General features: G+C 44.3%; 1 protein-coding gene and 1 pseudogene across 1 annotated transcript; both read right to left on the bottom strand.

The window, feature by feature from the left end:
- Positions 1 to 10,058: 10,058 nt before the first annotated feature.
- On the bottom strand, positions 10,059 to 10,521 carry LOC128052025 (60S ribosomal protein L23a-like; annotated as a pseudogene).
- Positions 10,522 to 18,851: 8,330 nt separating this feature from the next.
- LOC128049292 (SUMO-activating enzyme subunit 1) lies at positions 18,852 to 20,085 on the bottom strand. The gene is made up of 2 exons (XM_052641576.1): positions 19,990 to 20,085; positions 18,852 to 19,928 (listed from the first exon to the last, which is right to left on the bottom strand). Exons 1-2 carry the CDS (start codon positions 20,083 to 20,085, stop codon positions 18,984 to 18,986), a joined length of 1,041 nt encoding a protein of 346 aa, XP_052497536.1. The 3' UTR covers positions 18,852 to 18,983.
- Between the last annotated feature and the right edge of the window lie 3,311 nt (positions 20,086 to 23,396).

Raw genomic sequence — 23,396 nt, 5'->3', positions numbered from 1 at the left:
CAGGCTGATGGAACTGCCTCACAGATAAAATTTGAGCAGGGCTAGAGCCTGGTCTCTTGGCTGCTGCCAGGTCCTCAGTTGTGTCCACCTTTGGCAGGTATGTAATTGGGGATGCAAGTGGTTTGAATCCTGTCTATTCCCTGGGTGCTGGGACTGCCTGCAGGACTGTGGTTGAATAGCCTAGTCATGGTGCCATATCTAGCTCCACAGTTGAAAGGCCTTTTACCAGCGTCATGGATAGTGTGGTATCCACTGTGTCCCTGAGCATTCTCCCATCAGGTCTCTGGGTGGGCAGCACTGCCTCTGGGACCAGGGCAGAATGGGTTTAGAATGTCACAGGGCTGCTTCAGGATTTACCATCAGAATTGAGGTCAGCAGACCTGCCACTGGGAGTTCAGACCAGCGTGTCTTACACTGGTTTCCCAAGTGGGCAGTATTGCCTCTGGATCATGGCAGGTTGGGCTTGGAGTCAAGTGGTAGGGCCCCTTGAGCATCTACAGCTGGGACTGAAGTCAGCAGACCTGCTATTTTCAACACTGATAGAAATTTCTTCTAATATTTAAGTCTATAACTTAAATAGAATGCTTCTCCTAAAGTTTTTGATTGATTTTATTGTTATATATTTATTATTGACTTGATATTTGGGGAAGTAAGCATCTGATTTAGCTATACCTTCATTCACACACATAATGGTTTTGGTGGTGGGTGCTCAGTCACATCCAATTCTTTGTGAGCCCATGGACTGTTGCCCACCAGGCTCTTCTGTCCTTGGGATTTCCCAGGTGAGAATACTGGAGTGGGTTGCCATTTCCTCCTCAGGGGCAGAGACTGGTGTTTCTGGGTCCCTGGGCCAGCAGGAGTGACTCCAAATCACTTTAGAATGGGGCTGGGGCTGGGTCACAGGACTGCCTCTAGCCTGCAGTTGGGTCTGAAATTGGAAGTCCTGTTGACAGAGGCATGGATGTGTGTGGCATCTCCTGGTCCCTTGGTAGCTTGGCTGTGTGCATCATGGCCAGGCTGGGCCAGAGCCGAGTCTGTGGGGGAAAGGGCTGCTCTTGGTCTGTAGCCAGGGCCACTGTCAGCAAGCCTGCTTCTCCAAGCAATTCTTCTTGGTCTTGGGCTTCAACAGGGTTTTGCAACTTTATACATGGATCCCAAAGCTCCCAAGAAGCCCCCTTTGTCTGTGGAGGGATGCCAGGTTGCTCTTTGTGTGGGAGATGTAGGCTTGGCACCACCTATTCGACCATCTTGCTGATATCCTGCTAAACACTTGACGTTTCATCTCTACAACCCTTCTCTGAGTTTACTGCTGCATTATGTCCATTTTGCAGGTGAACCAAATGAGGCACAAGAGATTAAGAAGGTTGTCCAAGGTTTTCTAGCTGGAGCCAGGATTCCAACCTCTTAAGACTGACTTCAGAGTTTGTGTTCTTAAATACTGTGGTTCCCCTGCTCTAAGTGTTTACATTCATATAGTAATAACGTTTTCTTCTCTGCATTTCCTGGGTGGCCTGACCTGGAAGGAGTTCTTGGTGGATGGTTCATATGTAGGGCTTTTCCATTCTTAAAAGTCTGAGAAATTGAGTCATGTTACCTTAATTGATGTCTCTTTATTTTAAATAGAATGTGGAAATGGGGAAGATGGGGATTTTGGTTCATGGAATCCAGAAATGGATAAACAAGCTTAAGATCTGGAAGGCGACTCAGGAACCAGTGACCTCACTGGGTTGTCTTTGTGGCCTTTGAGTCACATCTTCTGCTGGGCTGCCTCACCAACCCCCACCAAACCCCTACCTACTTCACTAGGTAGGCTGCAGTCAGGGGCCAAACCTGTTTGTCCTGGTGCCCTGTGCCAAAATGGGTCAGGGCAAGTTTAAGGAGGCTTGACAGGCTCTGTGAGAGTGGAGGACTCAGAAGCAGGCTGCAGAGGTCCAGGTGAGTGCCTTGTGCTTCATAAATGTGACTGGTCCCTGCACAGGTGAGCTGGGAGGCCCTGGGCACACATACACATTGTCATTGCCATGTAAAAATTATGCACATTTGTTGGAAAATGTCTTAGAACACATAAAACAAGCAAGTAGGTTTTGGTTTATGAACTATTTGGCATTATTCACTAATTTGTATTTATTTTCTGTCTTATATTTTCGTTAGTAGAACTCACTGAGGTATTTCTAGTACAAGCAGTCTTTTTATTTTGGCTGTGTGGCCTATGGGATCTTAGTTCCTCGACCAGGGATTGAACACATAACCCCTGCAGTATAAGCAGAGTGTTAACCTCTGGACCATCAGGGAAGCCCCAAGAAGTCTTTTAAGTCAGTAGGAATGGCAACCCACTCCAGTATTCTTGCCTGAAGAATCCCATGGACTGAGGAGCCTGGTGGGCTGCAGTCCACGGGGTCACAAAGAGTCGGACACGACTGAGTGACTTTACTTACTTAAGGCCTTTGTAGGTAGAAATTATGTGAGTGAAACTTGGTTTTCTGTTTAAAACTCATCCTAAAGAAATTTGTTGTCAGCCAAAGGCATGCCACTGCTGTGAAAATAATGGGCCACTACTACTCTAATAATGAGGTGTGGGGCAGAGAAATGAGGAGCTCACATCTGGAGAGCTTTTGGCACTTGGACACTTAGAGAAAGAGCAGCCTAGAGCAATACACTGAACCAAGATGGCACTCCCACCCATGAGAGCTGGATCTCACCTGCACCCACAGTTTGCTGCTCACCCTTTCAATTGTTGTGCCCTACTTGTTTGCCCACAGGAACCTTGTAAATATCATTACTCTACAGGATGCAAACTAAGGTTGAGAGGTTAAGTGGTTTATTAAAAGTCACGTATGGAGTAAATGAAGATGGTTTTCACCTTTCTCGTGTGTGTGGGAAAACTGTGACACTGAAGGTCAGTGGTTGTTTCAAGTCAGCATCATCCCCTTCCACACTTTGTCTTGCACATTCCATGTTTATGTTTTCTCCCTTTGGTTCAGCGCTTCATCCTCTTGTCGTTCTCTGATCATGAGGAATCTCACTGATGCCTAAATCTTCAATTACAGTGTTTATGCTAATGTTTCCAAAATATGTTTTTCTAGCCCAGGAATTTCCTGCTAAGTGCCAGCTCCTATTGCTCTGGTTGTCTAATAGAAGTCTCTCAGGGCCTATATCTGAAATAGAGACCATCCTTTCCCTAGTAAATGGCCTCACCACTCACCCAGAATGCTGCTCCAGAAGCCTGGACTACTCCCACACCAACTACTCTGCGTTCTCTGCAGTCCTGTTGACTTACTCCCCCAAGTTTCTGGAACTCACCTCTCTCAGGCCTCCAACCTGTGTGCTTGCCTGAGTCCAGGCCATTCTTCCTGTGGACAGCCCTCTTCTGCCTGTGTGCTCTCTTAAGGCTCTAACCCAAGCTGTCACTTCCTTGTTGGAAATCCATGAATGGACCTAAAAATTCCACTCAGCCTTAGCTAAGTTCAGAGGGCCCACTGGTGCCCTGTCCACTCTTTAGGTGGTGCAGCTGTCCTGTGCCAAGCCTTTCTGACTCTATACACTGTTGCCTTAAGCAGGTGCTGCATCTAAGAGTGAGGTAGCAGAGATCACACATGTCTAAGTATGTTTTATCTCATGAGAATTAACTGATTACAAGTTTTGGAGCCTGGCTTGTCAGCAGTAAGTGAGAAGGGGAGCCTTTGAATGGCTAGTTCTCTTTGTCTTTCTTCCTTACCAGTGATCACAGTTCTGGGTAAGGTTTCACATTTTGGAAATCACAAAGGGTTGGAGGGAAAGATATCCAAGATTGTGAATTTTGAACAGAGTAGGCAGCATTGCTAAGATGCAACCAGGACATGCCTGCCAGAGCCGTGTCTTTCTAAATGGCCCCCACTGTGTTGTGCACTGTGTCATCCTTGTTGTTGAGCAGGACAGCCTTGGGAGCAGCCCTACTGTGAGGCTCCACGCTCTAGGAGGAAGAGTGTGTGTGAGCAGTTGTGTGTATGTGCTTAGGATGGAGAGGGAGCACAGTTGATACCAGTGGAATTGGGGTGGGGGGCTTCTTTTGTGGTGATGAATGACTCAAGTAGCCATGTTGTGTGTGTGTTTGAGGCGGGGTGGAGCTGTTGGGATTGAGAACGGAGTGGGGGCACCTGGTAGAGTTGAGGGGAACCCCAGTTTGTCTCATTGCTTTTGTTAAGGGAAATATTTAAAGCAAAACCCCAGTCTTTAGACCTAGATCTATAATCTGGATATTATGTTTTGCAGTTGATGAATCAGCACTAACAGCCAGGCCTCGTACCCTTGTCTTAGGGTCTGTGTCATTGGTAAACAGCCTCTGTCTCCCCAGGCTTGTCTTTTATTTCCCTCACTTTGAAAGCAAGCCTCTTACAAACATTTTCCACTGGTGGGAAAGCTGTCAGTCAATGTGTTCCTACCACTCCTCCTAAGTGGTACAAAAGCAGAAATGAAAATATACCCCCATTAAATTTTGCTAGGTGGTGGAACTAGTTGCTAGGAACTAGGGGCATTAAAAATTTTTCCTTTTAACCTCTCGTTTTTACAAAAAAATTTCCTGAATTCAAACTTTTTTTTTAATTTTAATTTTTACTTTATTTTGCTTTATAATACTGTATTGGTTTTGCCATACATTGACATGAATCAGCCACGGGTGTACACGAGTTCCCAGTTCTGAACTCCCTTCCCACCTCCCACCCCATATCATCTCTCTGGATCATCCCCATGCACCAGCCCCAAGCATCCTGTTTCCTGTATCTAACATAGACTGGCAATTTGTTTCTTACCTGATAGTATACATGTTTCAATGCCATTCTCCCAAATCATCCCACCTTCTCCCTCTCCCTCTCCCAGAGTCTGAAAGTCCGTTCTATACATCTGTGTCTCTTTTGCTGTCTCGCATGCTGCTGCTGCTGCTAAGTCACTTCAGTCGTGTCCGACTCTCTGCGACCCCATAGACGGCAGCCTACCAGGCTAGCCTGTCCCTGGGATTCTCCAGGCAAGAACATTGGCGTGGGTTGCCATTTCCTTCTCCAATGCATGAAAGTGAAAAGTGAAAGGGAAGTCACTCAGTCGTGTCCTACTATTAGCGACCCCGTGGACTGCAGCCTACCAGGCTCCTCCATCCATGGGATTTTCCAGGCATAGAGGGTTATCATTACCACCTTTCTAAATTCCATATGTGTTAATATACTGTATTGGTGTTTTTCTTTCTGGTTTACTTCACTCTGTATAATAGGCTCCAGTTTCATCCACCTCATTAGAACTGATTCAAATGTATTCTTTTTAATGGCTGAGTGATACTCTATTGTGTATATGTACCACAGCTTTCTTATCCATTCATCTGCTGATGGACATCTAGGTTGCTTCCATGTCCTGGCTATTATAAACAGTGCTGCAATGAACATTGGGGTACCCATGTCTCTTTCAATTCTGGTTTCCTCGGTGTGTATGTCCAGCAGTGGGATTGCTGGGTCATAAGGCAGTTCTATTTGCAATTTTTTAAGGACTCTCCACACTGTTCTCCATAGTGGCTGTACTAGTTTGCATTCCCACCAACAGTGTAAGAGGGTTCCCTTTTCTCCACACCCTCTCCAGCATTTATTGCTTGTAGACTTTTGGATCACTGCCATTCTGACTGGCGTGAAATGGTACCTCATTGTGGTTTTGATTTGCATTTCTCTGATAATGAGTGATGTTGAGCATCTTTTCATGTGTTTGTTAGCCATCCATATGTCTTCTTTGGAGAGATGTCTGTTTAGTTCTTTGGCCCATTTTTTGATTGGGTCATTTATTTTTCAGGAATTGAGCTGCAGGAGTTGCTTGTATATTTTTGAGATTAGTTGTTTGCAGTTGCTTCATTTGCTATTATTTTCTCCCATTCCGAAGGCTGTCTTTTCACCTTGCTTATAATTTCCTTTGTTGTGCAGAAGCTTTTAATTTTAATTAGATCCCATTTGTTTATTTTTGCTTTTATTTCCAGTATTCTAGGAGGTGGATCATAGAGGATCCTGCTGTGATTTATGTTGGAGAGTGTTTTGCCTATGTTCTCCTCTAGGAGTTTTATAGTTTCTGGCCTTAGGTTTAGATCTTTAATCCATTTTGAGTTTATTTTTGTGTATGGTGTTAGAAAGTGATCTAGTTTCATTCTTTTATAAGTGGTTGACCAGTTTTCCCAGCACCACTTGTTAAAGAGATTGCCTTTAATGCATTGTATATTCTTGCCTCCTTTAGCTGGTACAACAGATGAACTTTGGTTCCTTTCCAGCCATACCTCCTGGTAGTGTAATAACATATACTAGGAATGAGGTTATGAGATACAGTTAACTCCTGCACCTATTTTGTCACTCCCTGAATGGTTCCAAGTTTAATTCCTTGTAGGAAGATTGACAGTTGTAATCATGGTGTCAGTCATTTGCCTTTTTTGCTGTAGCACCAACACTGATGTCCAGAGAGAAAGCTCCACCCTGACTGACTAATATGAGGCACAGGTCTTGGTTGCATGTCTTTCCTAAAATGTCAGTATTCATCAGCAGTTTGCAGCCAGTGCTGTGTGTGTTTGTTTCCTTGGGTTCAAGAGTACAGTCTAGGAAGTCCTGTGTCTTGTCTCCACAGTGTTTAGTATGGTCAAGTTTCTGAGTTTGGTATGATTGACACGTGGAGGTCTCCTGAGAGAATATCTCCACCAGCTGCCTTATCACTTTCTTCTATGAGTAAATCCCCATCAGCCGTCCGGTGTATTCAGACTTCATGACCTGAGGTCTCCCTCGGTTTTTGGAGGTGATGTAATGTGGTAGAAGAAAGGCAGGTTTGGACCCAGACATTCCTGAGTTTTAAATTGATTCCAGCATTATGTTTGGGGGCATGTCGCTTAGCTCTCCTGGACTTTATTTGTAGCGCAGGGAAACTCTTGTGTATCTGGAAGGGTGTTAGCTTAGCAGTCCTGTGGAATGTGGAGATCTGCCAGGTAAGAGACATCTGATAATGCCTGATGTCCTTGATATGTCTATCAGGGAAGCCGTTCAATTTAAGGTAGGAATGAAAATATTTGCCACCGTATTCCTAGAGACAGTGTGAAGACAACAGCCTTTGAAGGCAGTTTAAGCTTCTTGTGGGGAAAGGCATTTTGTGCAGAGCTTTTGAAATTGGCTAAACTCTCTCCTTGCTAATACTTACATTCAGTCACTCAGTTGTGTCTGACTCTTTGTGACCCCATGGACTGCAGCCCACCAGGCTCCTCTGTCCATGAGATTTCCCAGGCAAGAATACTGGAGTGGGTTGCCATTTCCTTCTCCAGGGGATCTTCCTGACCCAGGGATTGAACCTGAGTCTCCTGCTTGGCAGATGGATTCTTTACTACTGACCCTTCAGGGAAGCCCAACCTCTGTCCTTACTGTTTGTAAATCCAGAAGTTGCTAGTATTTGTCCATTTCATCTGGTTCTTAAATGGCCCACCTTATCCATGCAATGCATGTTAAAAACTAGCTGAAGGTACAGCCCTCAGCTGCAGTGAGTCCTGCCGTGGCAATCCCTGCCATGTCGCTGCTCTCTGACCTGGCTCCCAGTTCTCTCCCTCTACCTCTCCACGCTTGTTTAGTTCAGCACCCACTTTGTGTTGTCCTCCTGCTCCAACTTCTGTTCACTCCTTCACTGTGTTTCCCTTTCCCTTCCTTCTGTTAGAAAGGGAAACCAGGCCCTCCTTCTCCACCTCATGGACCCCTCCCCATTCAAGATTTCCCCTGGGAGGAAGGTAAAACAGATCTTTTCATTTATTTTTGTGTGTGGGTGGTAAAATTGACCTTTAAGATATGGAAAGTGCTCAGAAACTGATTTAGCACAGAACACATCTTGTACTGTTTCAGCCCTCTAGGAAATTTATAGGTAATTTGCCAACCAAACTGAAGTGCTCAGTGTTTACAAAGAAGAACCTTTCCCTTTGCTTCTGGTGGTGCTGTTTCTTCCTCTGGAAACACCCTCTCTCCTTGTCTTTCTGTTCTCATTTCATAGACAGCCTCCTCAAGAAGCCTGTCGCAAAACAATGTGATCTCTGACTTTCAAACTTCATAATTAAAAATTGCTGTATTTATTATGAAAATAAAACGAATGCATTCTAATCAGGGAATAATTTTAAAGTAGAGAAATACATGAAGAAACAAAATCACATCTCTTATTACACCAAGACAGGAGCTCTTTATGTCGAATGCTGTTTTCCTTCTGGCCATTTTCTTTGCATCCTTCATACAGTGGTCATAACATACATAAAGTTTTGTATTCTCCTGTCATAAGTACTTCTATTCCATTTTATATTTCCTTTAAACATTGTAGAAGCTGTATGATATTTTATGATGTGGCTCCTGATTGGCTGATCCATTCTCCTGATGTTGAATATCTAGCTTCTTCCCCATTTTTCTGTATTTTAAGAATCCTAAGATAAGCATCTTTGTGCATTTTGGATTAAAAAAAGATAGATTTCTGGAAATGCAATAACCAGATAAGAGCTTATTGACAGATTTAAAAGTATCTGCTATATCTTACCAAACTGACTTTCAGAAAGTTGGCTTTTTAAAACAAATTTATACTCCCAAATTTATACATTCAGTAGTGTATGTGACTACAGGGTCACATATTATATGTTTGCTATTTGAACAAAAACATATATTTTCCCCATGTTATGAGATTTGGAGGATTAAGACTGTAGCACATGTGTGCATTTACTGGGTGTTGCAGATTTCCTCTCTTGGAGGTGGGTTGACAATCCATCCCTTGGTCCCAGCTTTAACACCAGGTAGATCCACCTCTCAGCTGGTGTTGGGTTGGAATGTCGATCCAGATGGCTGAGTTCCGCAGTGATAGGAAGTGGGATTCTGCCAGGAGCTTTTGGTCTAGTGCTGTCTCCTCTCCCCAGCGTGGTGTTTTCTGGTGTCCTCCTTCATTCTGCTCGGCTGTTCTGGCCCCTTGATTCCAGCCCTGTGGTCCTCGGAGGCATGGGCTCTGGGAGCATCCTGGAAAGCAGCCAGTTTTGACATGGATGACCCAGGCACTGCTTCCCTGGTCTGAGGAGTCCGTCCCTGCAGTTACCCTGATGGAAGTGGGTGAAAATGAGAATTGTCCTGATTCGAGAGCACCATTTTTCTTCCTTCAGAAAGAATGGGAGTGGAGGCTTTTAAATATATAGGATTTTTTTTTTAAACGGAGGATTTCTTTTAGAACAATTCCGTACTCTCTTGTCAGGAAAGAAGCAAAGTGTTCTTCATATAGTTGGATGTGTGTCTGTTTGGATTAAAGGAAGTAGATAAAGCCTTGCATGCATAGGCAGATGCCCCCTCCTTTTGTTTATTGAGCACAGAGCATTAGCCAGTGCAGCCCTGCTACTCCCAGCCACCCTGGGGAGACTGTGAAGGTTGAACAGATTATTTCTTAAGGTGGGAAACATGAAAAGATCTCTAAGAACATGGATCTCTGGTTCTGTCCCAACTGAAAAATAATGTTTGAGGGTCACTGCCTTCCTTAGTTTCTGTCTGGTTGTGTCACAGATTGGAGGATTTTGGTAGAAATTAAGCCATATTACCAAGTCTATGTTCCATGAAGTATGGATCCCTGACCTGGGGGCTACTTGCCCTGAGGGAAGGGCAAATGGTAAAAGGACTTGAGCCCTTGCTAACCTTTTTGTCCCATGACTGTCTTAATAAATGGGCCTTTGCTTTAAGAGCCTGGGTATTTTTTTTCTTTTTCTTTTTTGCAGTGAAAACTTTTATTATATTTGGAATTAACCAGCTGGATTCAGTTTGCTGCTGCTGCTAAGTCGCTTCAGTCGTGTCCGACTCTGTGCGACCTCACAGATGGCAGCCCACCAGGCTCCCCCGTCCCTGGGATTCTCCAGGCAAGAACACTGGAGTGGGGTGCCATTTCCTTCTCCAATGCATGAAAGTGAAAAGTGAAAGTGAAGTCGCTCAGTCGTGTCTGTCTTTTAGCGACTCCATGGACTGCAAACTACCAGGCTCCTCCGCCCGTGGGATTTTCCAGGCAAGAGGACTGGAGTGGGATGCCATTGCCTTCTCAGTTTAGATAATCCTAATTTTGTTGGCAACATCCAAAGCATCATAGTCAAGAGCCACTCGAACATATGCCTTCTCCTCTCCACCAGGCCTGATCACCGTTTTCACTTTGGCCATGTCAGTGTCACGGAGCTTCTTCACAGCCTGATTAATTTGGTGCCTAGACATCCACAATGGATACCAGTGTTGTTGTCTTCTGTTTTCTTCATGGCTGACTCAGTGCTGAGCAGGAATTTGATGATGGCATAGTGGTCAACCTTAATTCTCCTAGGGGCGCTCCTCTGAGGATGTTTGGGCTGCCTCCTGAGCCACAGTGTTTCAGGCTGCCGGAAGGTAGGTAACATCTGGATCTGTTTTTGTGTGTGTGGCTGTGGATGCCTTTCAACACTGCTTTCTTGGCCGTCAAAGCCTTTGCTTCGGCTTTGGCTTTAGGAGGGGCATGGGTTTCTGTTGTCACCTTTGGCACCATCTTTGTGAAAAGGAACCTGGATATTTTTAATGCTTGGGAATGGCTTACAGTGAACTAGTCTTATCTCCTCGCCTATCTCCAGCTGAGCTATTTCAAATCATAAAAGATGACCCTGTGAAAGTGCTGAAATCAATATGCCAGCAAATTTGGAAAACTCAGCAGTGGCCACAGGACTGGAAAAGGTCAGTTTTCATTGCAATCGCAAACAAAGGCAATGCCAAGGAATGCTCAGACTACCACACAATTGCATTCATCTCACACGCTAGCAAAGTAATACTCAAAATTCTCCAAGCTAGGCTTCAACAGTACGTGAACCAAGAACTTCCAGATGTTCAAACCGGCTTTAGAAAAGGCAGAGGAACCAGAGATCAAATTGCCAACATCTGTTGGATCATAGTGAAAGGTTGCTGCTGTGAGCCATGTGCTGCACCAGGATTTGTGACCTCCAGAGGAGAGGATTTTGATCCAGGGCCAGAGACCAGGCTTGACTAATGGAGCTTTTTATGTAACAGAACTTTATTAAAGTATGAGAGAGATAGAGAAAACTTCTGACATAGACATCAGAAGAAAGCAGAAAGAATGCCCCCTTGATAGTTTTTAGCAGAGTGTTTTATGTCTGTTAGCAAGCTTATTAATCAGATAAGAGAGACCTCAAGGCTGAGGGAGTTTCACCAGGCCCCTCTCCCACAATGTGCATTTTTGAGATAGGATGGCATGAAGTGTGTCATCCCCCGGCCATAAAGCAACTGTAATGAATACTGGTTTGTTGAGCCATTATCAACCCAAGGTTTGAGAAAAGAAAATAATCTTAGGGGGAACCATTTTGAAGAAAGGCAGATTCCAAAGCAAATACATTGTTTCATTAACATAGCTTAAGAAAAATATTTCCTTAAGGAAAACACATTGGTTAGTTCCAGTCAGAACCAGGTGTCCTCAACACAGAATTAAAAGAAGACTCTTCTAATTTTGTGTAGAGAAGGAAAAGTCTGCCACTTGCAGTCTATTTCCTCCTGCACCATGGGGACCTTTGCCCTTTCTACCTGTTATCCTCTCAATAGAAAAAGCACGAGAGTTCCAGAAAAACATCTACTTCTGCTTCATTGACTACAGTAAAGCCTTTGACTGTGTGGATCACAACAAACTGTGGAAAATACTTGAAGAGATGGGAATACTAGACCACCTGACCTGCCTCCTGAGAAGTCTGTATGCAGGTCAAGAAGCAACAGTTAGAACTGGACATGGAACAATGGACTGGTTTCAAAGTGGGAAAGCAGTATGTCAAGGCTGTATATTGTCACCCTGCTTATTTAACTTCTATGCAGAGTACATCATGAGAAACGCTGGACTGGAAGAAACACAAGCTGGAATCAAGATTGCCAGGAGAAATATCAATAACCTCAGATATGCAGATGACACCACCTTTATGGTAAAGATGAAGAGGAGCTAAAGAGCCTCTTGGTGAAAGTGAAAGAGGAGAGTGACAAAGCTGGCTAAAGCCCAACATTCAAAAAACAAAGATCATGGCATCTGGTCCCATCACTTCGTGGCAAATAGATGGGGAAACAGTGGAAACAGAGAGAGACTTTATTTTCTTGGGCTCCAAAATCACTGCAGATGGTGACTGCAGCCATGAAATTAAAAGGCACTTGCTCCTTGGGAAAAAAAAAGCTATGACAAACCTAGACAGCGTATTAAAAAGGAGAGACATTACTTTGCTGACAAAGGTCCATCTAGTCAAAGCTATGGTTTTTCCAGTGGTCATGTATGGATGTGAGAGTTGGGTATAAAGAAAGCTGAGCACTGAAGAATTGATGCTTTTGAACTGTGGTGCTGGAGAAGACTCTTGAGAGTCCCTTAGACTGCAAGGAGAGCCAACCAGTCCATCCTAAAGGAAATCAGTCCTGAATATTCATTGGAAGGACTGATGCTGAAGCTGAAGCTCCAATACTTGGGCCACCTGATGTGAAGAACTGACTTATTGGAAAAGACCCTGATGCTGGGAAAGATTAAAGGTAGGAGGAGAAGGGGACAACAGATGATGAGATGGTTGGATGGCATCACCGACTCGATGGACATGAGTTTGAGCAAGCTCCAGGAGCTGGTGATGGACAGGGAGGCCTGGTGTGCTGCAGTCCATGAGTCTCAAAGAGTTGGACACGACTGAGGAACTGAACCTTTAGGTAATTTAAGGTCCATTTGGAGCACCTGGTCTCCGACTGCCTGACCTATCCTTTGTGTGCTGGCAAACCTCTTAGATGTGCTTTCTTTTTGTCAGAACCCACGGAACCCACTTCCAGTTCCTACAATGCCCCGTGTCTCCAGGTGGCCAGTCCCATTCTTGCCACTCCAGGCTCATCCAAGACATAAATGGTGATGAAACAAGATGCCCCCATCTCCCTGCTAAGATTGTAGACTTTGTTGATTATTGTGAGATGCTGGTTTTTCATTATACTGTAGTACCTATTTCAGAACCCATAATATTTTCCAGCTTTTCCCTCATATGTTGTTTTACTTCCAGCTTCACCTCATCCTAAGTAATGGGAAGGAAGGTGGTGATCCAGAACAGTCTCATCACAGGACAGACAAGTCAGTGGCGGCAGGAGGAGGGAGAGGGTAGGTACCACTCAAGGCCTAGTTAATTGTTGATAGGCCTTTGGGTTTTTTCACAAAAGGCTGAAAAATCTTGCTTTTTCTGTAAAGTTTCCTTGTCATAAAACTACTGTGGGCCAAACAAAACACATACATGGGTGCTAGTTGAAGATAACTGTTCTCAACTCAGCTTCCAGTAAGGGCTTGAATGATCGGTTTACTTAGTTCCAGGTGTTTAGAAGTCACTAAGGGAATTTTCCTGCTGTTTCTCAAGTTTACATGGTTTTGTAACTCCCAAGAAGCTGGCAGGATATATCAGGATGCAGAGACTTAAGTTTAAATTATTGATCCCTGCATTTAAATGTCGCAGAAGATAAGGACTTCACTTTAAAATTAGCGAAAATGTCCTGCCTCAGTTCTCCATGTAGCATCACAGTTAGACAGAACCTCAGAGGCACCTGGGCACCCCTCTCCTCTTCTTGCCTTGAGGGGAAGGGGATGACCATGGTCCATTGGGATCTATTTGTGAAATCCCTGGAGTCTCTTTGTCTTCCTCCCTAGCATCAGAGCTGGGGCAGGGGTTGACCTGGATGTTAATAGGCATTAACTAAGAGGATTGAAATGATACCAATGCACCAATATCCAGCTCTGCTTCCTAGAGCTGTGACCTGGGGCTGCTGAATCTGGGTCAGAGGAATTAAGAATTGTCCAGCCTTCTGCCACACTGGGCACTTGGCACAATGTGGGTCAGAGCTGGCTCTCCACTTCCTTCTGTGCACATGTGTGGATTCACTCATCTGCACCCCAAGACCTGCCCATCAGCCATGTCCCAGAAGCTTCCTCTCCACCTCTTAACAGAGGCCAGAATCCTCAGGGCCAGGCTGAGGGCTGGTCACCCCACTGCAACGCATCCCCACCCCTGCTGCCTCTGCTCCTTGTGTTTGAAAGCCAGGAGCCTTAATTCAGGTTTTGTTGTCATTGAGGTTGTTTATTTGTTTTGGCACAGTATATTTCTATGTTTTTAGTCAGTCTTTAGAAAAATTTTAGATTTACAGAAAAGTTGTGAAGCTGATATAACATTCCTGTATACTGCTTACTCATTTTCCACTGATTTAACATCTGATATTGCCTCACTATATTTGCTGAAGAAAAACAAGCCTACATTGATAATGTTACTATTAATTAATTAACATCTGATATTACCTCACTATATTTGCTAAAGGAGAGCAAACCTACATCGATAATGTTGGTATTAATTAAACTTATGGCTTTATGTGAATTTCACTAGTTTTCCTGCTGGGTCTTCTCCTGTTCCAGGACTCCATGTTGAATTTAGGCTTCAGTGTTCGGTGTTGCCCCGGTTTCCTGCCTACCTTTCCCTTTTCTTTACACGTTCTGTTTGTATAACCATTCTCAACCTGGTGAATTCCCCAGGAGAGATTATGTGCTCATTTGCAGGCTAATTTTGAAATACAAGAGCTTTAATCCCTACCCCATGATAGAGCTGTCAGCTTGGAAGGTGTACAGCTAACACAGATGTGGGTGGGGGCTTCTCAGCACCTTTGAAGCAGAGCAGGAGCAGGTGCTGCTCGGGCACAGCTCTGCGACCCCGCACTCTGTCGGTGCATAACCAGCGTGGCCCATGAGCTGGGAATCCAGCTGCAGTCACGTCTGCTTTGTTTTCCCAGTCACACCAAGGTGTCATCATACCTGTGTTTATCTCTAGGTGAAGTCAGCTGTGCCCATCCAGCCAAAAAGTGGGAGCGGGAAAAGACACCCTGTGGCCCGAGCTAAGGAGCACTGTGTTGAGGCTGGGGGACACGGGAGAGGCCGTGGCCAGGCACAGATGGGCAGGCTTCACCACCAGAGCACCAGGTTCCTCACCCGGTCTCGGCTAGTACCTTCTTTGGAAGAAGCCATGTTCACAGCTGACTGTAAATGTCCTTTGCTGTATGTTGCGGGTTCATTTTTATTATTTTTTGTTTTTAAGAAACTAACATGCATATCAATGGAAAAGTTCAGTAGTACCAGAGTTTAAAACTAATTACAGCCCCCTCATGCTTCTGCCATTGCTGTCTGAAGGGCAATGAGCTTCAACTTTTTAAGCTGGTTCTTTTAATATTTGCTTCCAAAGTTAAAAATAATGTGCATATACTTCTAGCTCTAGACTCTAGACTCCTAGCAGTGTTGGACATTAGTTTTCAGGCTCTTTCCCCCTTGGCATCTCAGTATATTTGGTTATAGCAGTAGACATATGGTGTACTAATATTTTGCATCTCTTACTGTACAGCTTTTTTGTTTTTCCTTGAGTTCAAAACAGCCTCATGTTTTCATTAACTTAGTTTATCTAGAATGTATGGTTGTGCTCCCGAGGTCTCCACCAGCTCTGTAGAAATCCTCAACAGTGTCTTTCAGAGGTTAGCATCAAATGACTTTTGTCGGTCCCAGTTTCCCTCTGGGGAGATCCTCCCTGGAACTCTGAATTCTCTTTCATGCCAACCACACTGTGTCCTCCTTGGGAAGAACATGCCAGTATGAGAAAAATAATTGTTTTCTAAATTGTTTTCCAGTGGATGGATCCTGGGGTGTTATGGATAATATTGTTTCTCTCTCCCTTGGCTTTGAAAGGTTGTTTCTGAACGAAAAGACGCCGGGATACTTGGCCTCTGGAGGAGAAGAATTCAATCCAGGGCCAGAGACGAGGCTTGATCGCTCAGAGGTTTTGTGTAATAAAGTTTTATTAAAGTATAAAGGAGTTAGAGAAAGCTTCTGACATAGGCATCAGAAGAGGGCAGAAAGAGTACCCCCCCTGCTAGTCTTCAGCTGGATGTTATATAATCACTAGCAGTTTGTTCGGAGAAGGCTATGGCACCCCACTCCAGTACTCTTGCCTGGAAAATCTCATGGACAGAGGAGCCTAGTAGGCTGCAGTCCATGGGGTCGCGAAGAGTCTGACACAACTGAGCGTCTTCACTTTCACTTTTCACTTTCATGCATTGGAGGAGGAAATGGCAACCCACTCCAGTGTTCTTGCCTGCAGAATCCCAGGGATGGTGGAGCCTGGTGGGCTGCCATCTATGGGGTTGCACAGAGTCAGACACGACTGAAGCGGCACAGCAGCAGCAGCAGCAGCAGCAGCAGCAGCAGCAGCAGTTTGTGAATGAAAGAAAGGAATGTCTTAAAACTCAGAATGGCACCAGGCCCCTCACTCATAAGATGCATTTTGGGATAATCTTGGCACCGGATGATTCATCTCAGGCCGTAAAATGATTAACTTGAATCTTATATAAGGGCAGATTACCATACAAATAGTTCATTTACATAGATTAGGGGAACAATGAGTATAACATACTGGTTTGTCAAGTAGGTTCTGAGCCATTAGGCGTCACCGACTTGAAGACAGAGTCTGGGGTAAATGCATAGTACATTAACATAGCTTAAGAAAAATATTTCCATAAGAAAAATGCATTAGTTAACTCAAGGTTTGAGAATAGTTAACTTCAGGTAAAACCAGGTGTCATTATGGCAACACAGTATTTTAAGAGAAACCTCCTTTTAAGTTTGTACAGACAAGAACAAAAAATATCACTAGTTTGTTTCTTCCTGCCGCTTAAGAGAGATAATAATGTCTGACACTTGAAGGCTATTTCCTCTGTTTGGAGACCCCTGGCCTTCCTGCCTGTTACCCTCTCAGCTTCTGGAAGCTGGGGGGCCTATCTCCTTCCCCACCTGCTGCACTGCCGCAAACGACCAACACTGTTATTTTGTGTATGTATTTCACTCCAGTTTCATCATATTTTCCTCTTCCCCTTTTACTCAGCTGTCATTTTTAAAATTTGGGAACACATGTAAGAATTAAAGATTTTAAAATTAAAAAAAATAAAATAAAATAAAATAAAATATGTATCTTAGAAATGAACATAAATGAATACATGCTTGTTTTTCTTATATTTTAAAAGAACTTTTATTGAGATATACTTCACGTATCATACACTTTGCCTGCTTAAATATATAATTTAATATAGTCTAGTATATTCACAGGGTTGTGCAACCATCATTGTGATCTAATTTTAGAATATTTTTTGCCTCCTGAAAAAAACCCCATAACTCATTAACAGTCACTCCCCATTTATTTTTTGCCTCCTGAAAAAACCCCCATAACTCAATTAACAGTCAGTCACTCCCCATTCTGCCCTGAGCAACTGCTAATCTACTTTCTGTCTCTCTAAATTTGCTCATTATGGACATGTTATATAAATGGAGTCATACAGTATGTGGTCTACTGTGACTGGCTTTTTCCCTGTTATAGCATGTATTAGTACTTCTTTCCTTTTTTATCAGGCTTCCCTGGTGCCCAGGAATAGATCAGAGTATTTATTCAACAGTTGATGTGTTTCTGATCTGCTTCTACTTTTTTCCTATTATAAATAATGCTGTTGTGAATATTTGTATACAAGTATTTTTTTATGTGGATGTATGTTTTAATCTTTGCTAGGTATATACCTGGGAATGAAACTGCTGAGTAAATCAGCCAGTCTTTTTTAAAGTCTGAGAATGGCAGCACCATTTTATATTCTCAGAAGCAAATCCTTGTAATTGTGTTGTTTTTTTTTTTAATAGTAGTTATCTTAGTGAGTGTGAAGTGGTGTCTCATTGTGATTTTCACTTGCATTTCCTTAATGACTAATGATGTTGAGCATCTTTTTATGTGCTTATTGGCCATCTGTATATCTTCTTTGGAAAAATATCTGTTCAAATAGTTGCCCATTTAAAGAATAGTTTTATTGAGTTATGATCGACATACATGCAGTTCACCCATTTAAAGTAGACAAGTCAGTGGTTTTAAACATTCAGAGTTGTGCAAGTATTGCCACAGTAAGTCTGAGAACTTAGACTAGTTCTCATCACCCCAAAAAGAAACCCTGTAGCCATTAACAGTTATTCCTTTGTCCATTTTTAATGAGTTGTCTTTTTGTTGTTGAGTTCTAAGACTTTTTTTTTTTAAGCAAATAACTTTATTTCTATCATTCCTTTTTGAAGAACCAAAGAAATATAGAAAATATAAAAAACACACCAACAGCTGCGATTCAGGGGGGTAACAAGAAGGACCAACACACAGCCCTGCAGCGCGGCAGCCTGCACCCGTGAGGGGCTCTGCAGGAAGACAGGCCGGCTCCCCGTCCCACCTCAAAGCCAAAGAGTCAGGCTTCCCAGGGGTGGGGCCCAGGAATCTGCCTTTTCAAACAAGCTTTCCCATTAATATTCCACTGGCAAGGCCTCACGCTAATTCCTAAGAGAATTTGGTAATACTTCCTCTCTTTCAAAATCCCGGCTGGAACTCAACTAATCCTAAACTAAAACTCAAGAACAGCACACCAGATGGCACCTGTTGTTTCTCAGAGCTTCAACCATTGGTGGAGATACACTCCACCCGCCATGTTTTTGGCTCTCTTAAGGGCACCTGTCTACACTTGGAACAGTGGTTCTGCTGTGTGGTTTCACGGCCCCGGGCGTTATTCCCCACCTGATGTCACACAGCGAGGAGCTCCTCGCTGTGTGACATCAGGTGGGGACCGAGGACAAGAAGGTGGCAAGAGGCTCCTAGGCGACCAAGTGTGCTGGTTCCTGGCTGGAGACTTCCAGGAACTGGCCGCGCAGGCTAGCTGGGAGGCCTGGGGCAGGGAGGAGACTGTCAGGACCCAGGCCCTTGCGCAGCAGTGCTGCACAGCCTCGCGGCTTGCAGGAAATGGTTGGTACTGGTTCAGTGGCTTGGTTTTTCCCTCGCCTGGAGAAGCCTTCATAGGGGAGGGGAGGGGATCGATCGCACAAGGGCGCTGTGCAGTCAGCATCTCCGGGGCCGCGGAGTCTCGCGTTCAGTTGGGGCCCAGGCAATCCACAATCCCGTTCCCCTTCATGCCATCGAAGAAGAAGAAGTTGTTGTGAGGGGGGTCCCTCTGAGACAGGGCCTTCACGATTTCCTGGGCCAGGATCCCTCCAACCACTGCACACACGGGGGCCATCTCAGAGAAGCAGTACCTGACAAAGTCTTCAGGAAGCAGATCAGGATTGACACCCAGGGCATCAAGCACATCGTTTCGTATCTGGAGCAACAACTCAGAATCTTCTCCAAAGGTATCAGAACTAGGATCTCTTCCTTTATCTGTGCGAAACTTCAGGAGCACTTGAAGGAGGAAGTAATCCGGAGTCGTGCGCTTCAGAGCTGCCTTTGCTTTATCGCTGCTCCAGTCCACTTCCAGCGCCTCTTTGACGGAGCAGAAGACCACCTTCTTCTTGACCATGGTCGTCTCAGATGAATCAAGTTTGGCTCTCTTGGTATCAGGTCCATCTTCTACTCCTTGACTAACTTTGGCAACTTTGGTTTTCTCCTCTACAAATTCATGCTCTCCAAGATTGGCAAACGTGTATCCATGGTAGCCAAAAACATCTCCTGTAAAGAACTTGATGCTATTTTTGTGACAGATCTGGTCAACTTTCACTATGACGTCCCTGGAGCAGCAAGTCAGACATACAGCATCAAATTGGGTGAAAAATGACTCGGGTTTCTTTTCTATATTCTCAGTGTCCACCTTCACATCCACCATGGGGTTGAGATTCTGTGCTCGCTCCAAAGAGGCTTCAGCCCTGTTTCGGCCAACAGACCCAGTACGGATCAGGAACTGGGCTCCGGGGTCTTCTGGAGATACCTGCTCATGATCCAGCATGGTCAGTCCTTTCACTCCAGCCAGGATGAGATTCTTGGCGATTTCAGCCCCGAGTCCCTTCATGCCGACAAGAAGCACCTGGGAGGCCCGCAGCCTGAACATCTCTTCAATCTTCACTGCCTTAATTACAAAAGGGCTCAGTGATCGATTTGATTCGTTTCTGGGCCTCCAATCCCCAAAGACGGATCTGCCGGTCATACTGCGCCACCTCCTCCTCGCTGATACCGCCGCCCGCCTCCTCCTTCTCCACCATGGCGCCGGCTCTAGTTGCCTGAGCTCTGCTCCCGCTCCCGGCAACCGCCAGCCGGCCCCACACGCCGCCAACCGCCGCCGGCCGCGCGCCCGGGGCCTAAGACTTCTTTATACAAGTTGCTTATCAACTGTCGGACTGGCAAATATTTTCTCCCATTCTGTGAGTTGTGTTTTTATTTTCTTGATGGTGTTGTTTTCAGCAAAACAGTTTACAATTTTGATGTGGTCCAGTTTATTTTACTTTTATCTTTTGATACATTTATTTTTGGTGTCTTTGCCTTGTGTTTTTAACTGGTGTTTACTTCTGTAGTTTCAGATTTTTTTGAGATCAAAGTCATTCATAAAAATAAATAAGAAAGTTGTGTGGCAATGGCATGAACTTTGTCCACATGCATGTCGGCGGGGAAATCAGTAATGAGTTTTTAATGTTGAAGCCTCAGTAGAGTCAGGGATCTTTCCAGTGTCTGGAGGGATCAGTTGCCTTCAGCTAGGCTTCCCTAAATCTTTCTTTCAACCTCTCTCTCAGGTTGGTGTGGGTCTGGGTAGCAGGTAGAAACTGGAGGAAACTTGATGAACCTCTGACACAGTATCCGGGACTGTCCCCTTCACTCCTGCTGGGGTGGGGGGGGAGGCGGTCTGCAGAGCACAGCCTGGGATCCTCCTGCAGACAGCTCTGAACCACTTACAAGGATGGAAGGAAAGTTCATTTATTTTATGAGCTCAGAAGAAATGGGTTGGCTGCCAGGTATTTAGCCATATGTGCACCATTATTTCTTTGAGAAAACAGGCCCTAGATTCTAAATCATTGGTTCAGAAATAGACTTTTGAAAAGTGCTCTAAGTTGGTTCCACCTGTGCTCGTTCATCGGTGTTCTTTTCCGTAGCCGTTCCACCCATGGGGGCTGTGTGTGTGCAGTTTTATGTCCATTTTTTTGTCTGCCTATGAGCATTACTATCCTAAGATCCTGGCTGTAAGGCAGCATGCCCGGGGTGGCCATCCCCCTTCAGACCCCACAGCCTGTCAAGAGAGAATGTGAGCTAGGCCAGAGGCTAGTAACTGTAACCCTTTCTCATGAAGAGCTGATTATCCAAATGTGAATTAGAGCCCTTTTTTTCTCTTCCTTCCAAACTCACATTTGGTTGTTTCATGGCTCATTAGTTTTGTTTTAAGGATGGGCAGGGAAACATGAATAGGGAGAAACTGGAGCTTTTTAAAAAGTGGTGGATATCAACTGAAATGGCATTGTTAATTTATCTAGGGATTTTATCTGTGTTGATCTTGTTCCATGTTTTCATAGAGAATTGATATGATGGTTTTTTAAAACAAAATGAATGCATACATATGGTTAAAAAGGAGTGTGAAACTGAACATGATGGCCTCTCCCTATTACCTTCCCAACTCTAGACTCTCTGCAGAGGTAGCTACTGTTAAATTTATTTTGCTTCCCTCTGAATTTTTAAGTATTTATATATTAGATACTTTGTTAAAAGTGCACAGATGGTATCATATTATACACAGTTTTGTGCATCTTATTTCTTCTTTTTTCATAAGAGGTATTTGTTGAAACTCTTTCCATGTTGGCATGCACTGACCTGCACCCCCCTTGGAACTGCAGAATATTCCTTTATATGAATGGTTGTGACTCTTAATCTGCTCTCTTGATACACATTTAGGTAGTTTCTCGCTTTTTGCTAATACAGTGCCCCATGAAACTCTTGGGCAAGTGTCTCTTTTGCAAGTTTGCATTAATGGATTATTATATTTTCCCTTAAACTATAAAAGGTCCTGGTTTCCAGTGATTCTTAACTGGGCCATGGAATCATGAGGCTTTGGGTTGTAGACTGATTTGTTGTATATGGTTTGGGTGCAGTCTGATAGGAGAGACTAGAATTCAGATTTTATTTTTGAGAAGATACTTGAGCATTAAGTTAAAAAAGGACCCAAGCATTATTGTCTGTTTTGGAGTGCTCAAACATTTATGCTTACATTTTGCATCTTTGTAATGCTTTGGAGGCTGAAGGACCTTGATTAACTTTGCCTGAATTTTGAGATGGACTGGAGGGAATAGTTTAGTTAGAGAACACAGTCCCAAGCAGGGGAATAGGGGCAGAACTGGTGAACTGCACCCACTCATTCTGGTCTATAGAAAAAGACCACTCAGTGTTTCCTGTTCTAGAAGTACTTTTTTAGTGGGAGATATGGTCTGTGGAGTGGATCAACAGTAAAAGTTCTCACGATGTCAGATGGTGAAGACAGATGTCTTAAAGCGCAAAGTCTGGATGTATGGGAGTGTGGCAGAGGGCAGCTTGGCATGACTGAGCTGGACAGGGGTTGGGCATTTGGTTCTGACTGTGCAAACCTCTCTGCTCATACCTACAGTTTCCCAGGCAGAGCTGTTGACCTCCTTGTTGGCTTGTGGAGAAGAGCTAGCAGGACAAACAAAAGATGTGGGCAGGTAATGACTTCGATCCATCTGGCCACTGCCATCCCCACCTGGCATGACAGTCAGGACTTACTAGTACTTACTAAGTGGGTTTTGGGAGAATTAACTTTTGTGGGTAGTTTGGGAGTTGAATTTCCATTAAATGCTTTGGAGTAGTTGGAGTGGGAAGACCGGGGAGATACAGGAAGGTGATTGTTTCTTGATGGCCAGTGAAAGGACAGCAGACCCAAATTCATGCTTTTACACACGTTATCTCATAGAGTTTTTATAATATCCTCAGTGAGGTGTTTGCCATTATCTACCTTTAACAGATGAGGGTATGAGTGGAGGCAGAGTTTTACTGATGGTTGATCTGTAATTGGTTTCATTTCTGTGAGCCATAGATGGAAGGCAACTGTAGGCCTTCCACTGACTGCACTTTTTTGCTGTGTCTTTCCTGCCATCCAATGTGAGGTTGAACTGAACACTCACTAGAGTGGTCATGGGGCTGATGGTTGAGTTTGCTGAAGCCTTGCCCAAAGTTTGGCTTTCTGTTCTCAGAAGAGTATTGTTGGGGTGTTGTACATTATCCTCCCAAAAACTTGAATGTGAAGCTACTTGTCTGACTTATATGCTTCTGCTTGCTCGAAGAATGATGGTGTGATCAATTCTTCCTGCTGGGTTTGGTTCATGTCTATTTTCTCAGAGTGAAAGCATGCTCAGAAATGTTGTGTGAGCTGCCTCACCTGAGAGATACTTGAGTGAGTTTCGTGGCTGTCTTTCATGGCTTTGCTGAGCACTTCAGGTGCTTAGGGCGCACAGACTGAGCATGGGAAAGCAACCTTTTTCCCTGTAAGTCCAGCTGGCTCCAGAAGAGGTCCTGACAGACA

This window comes from Budorcas taxicolor, chromosome 1 (genome assembly GCF_023091745.1).
Source record: "Budorcas taxicolor isolate Tak-1 chromosome 1, Takin1.1, whole genome shotgun sequence".
Classification (NCBI taxonomy): domain Eukaryota; kingdom Metazoa; phylum Chordata; class Mammalia; order Artiodactyla; family Bovidae; genus Budorcas; species Budorcas taxicolor.
The sequence above is the reverse complement of the archived record's forward strand: the minus strand, read 5'-3'. Positions and strand labels throughout refer to the sequence as shown.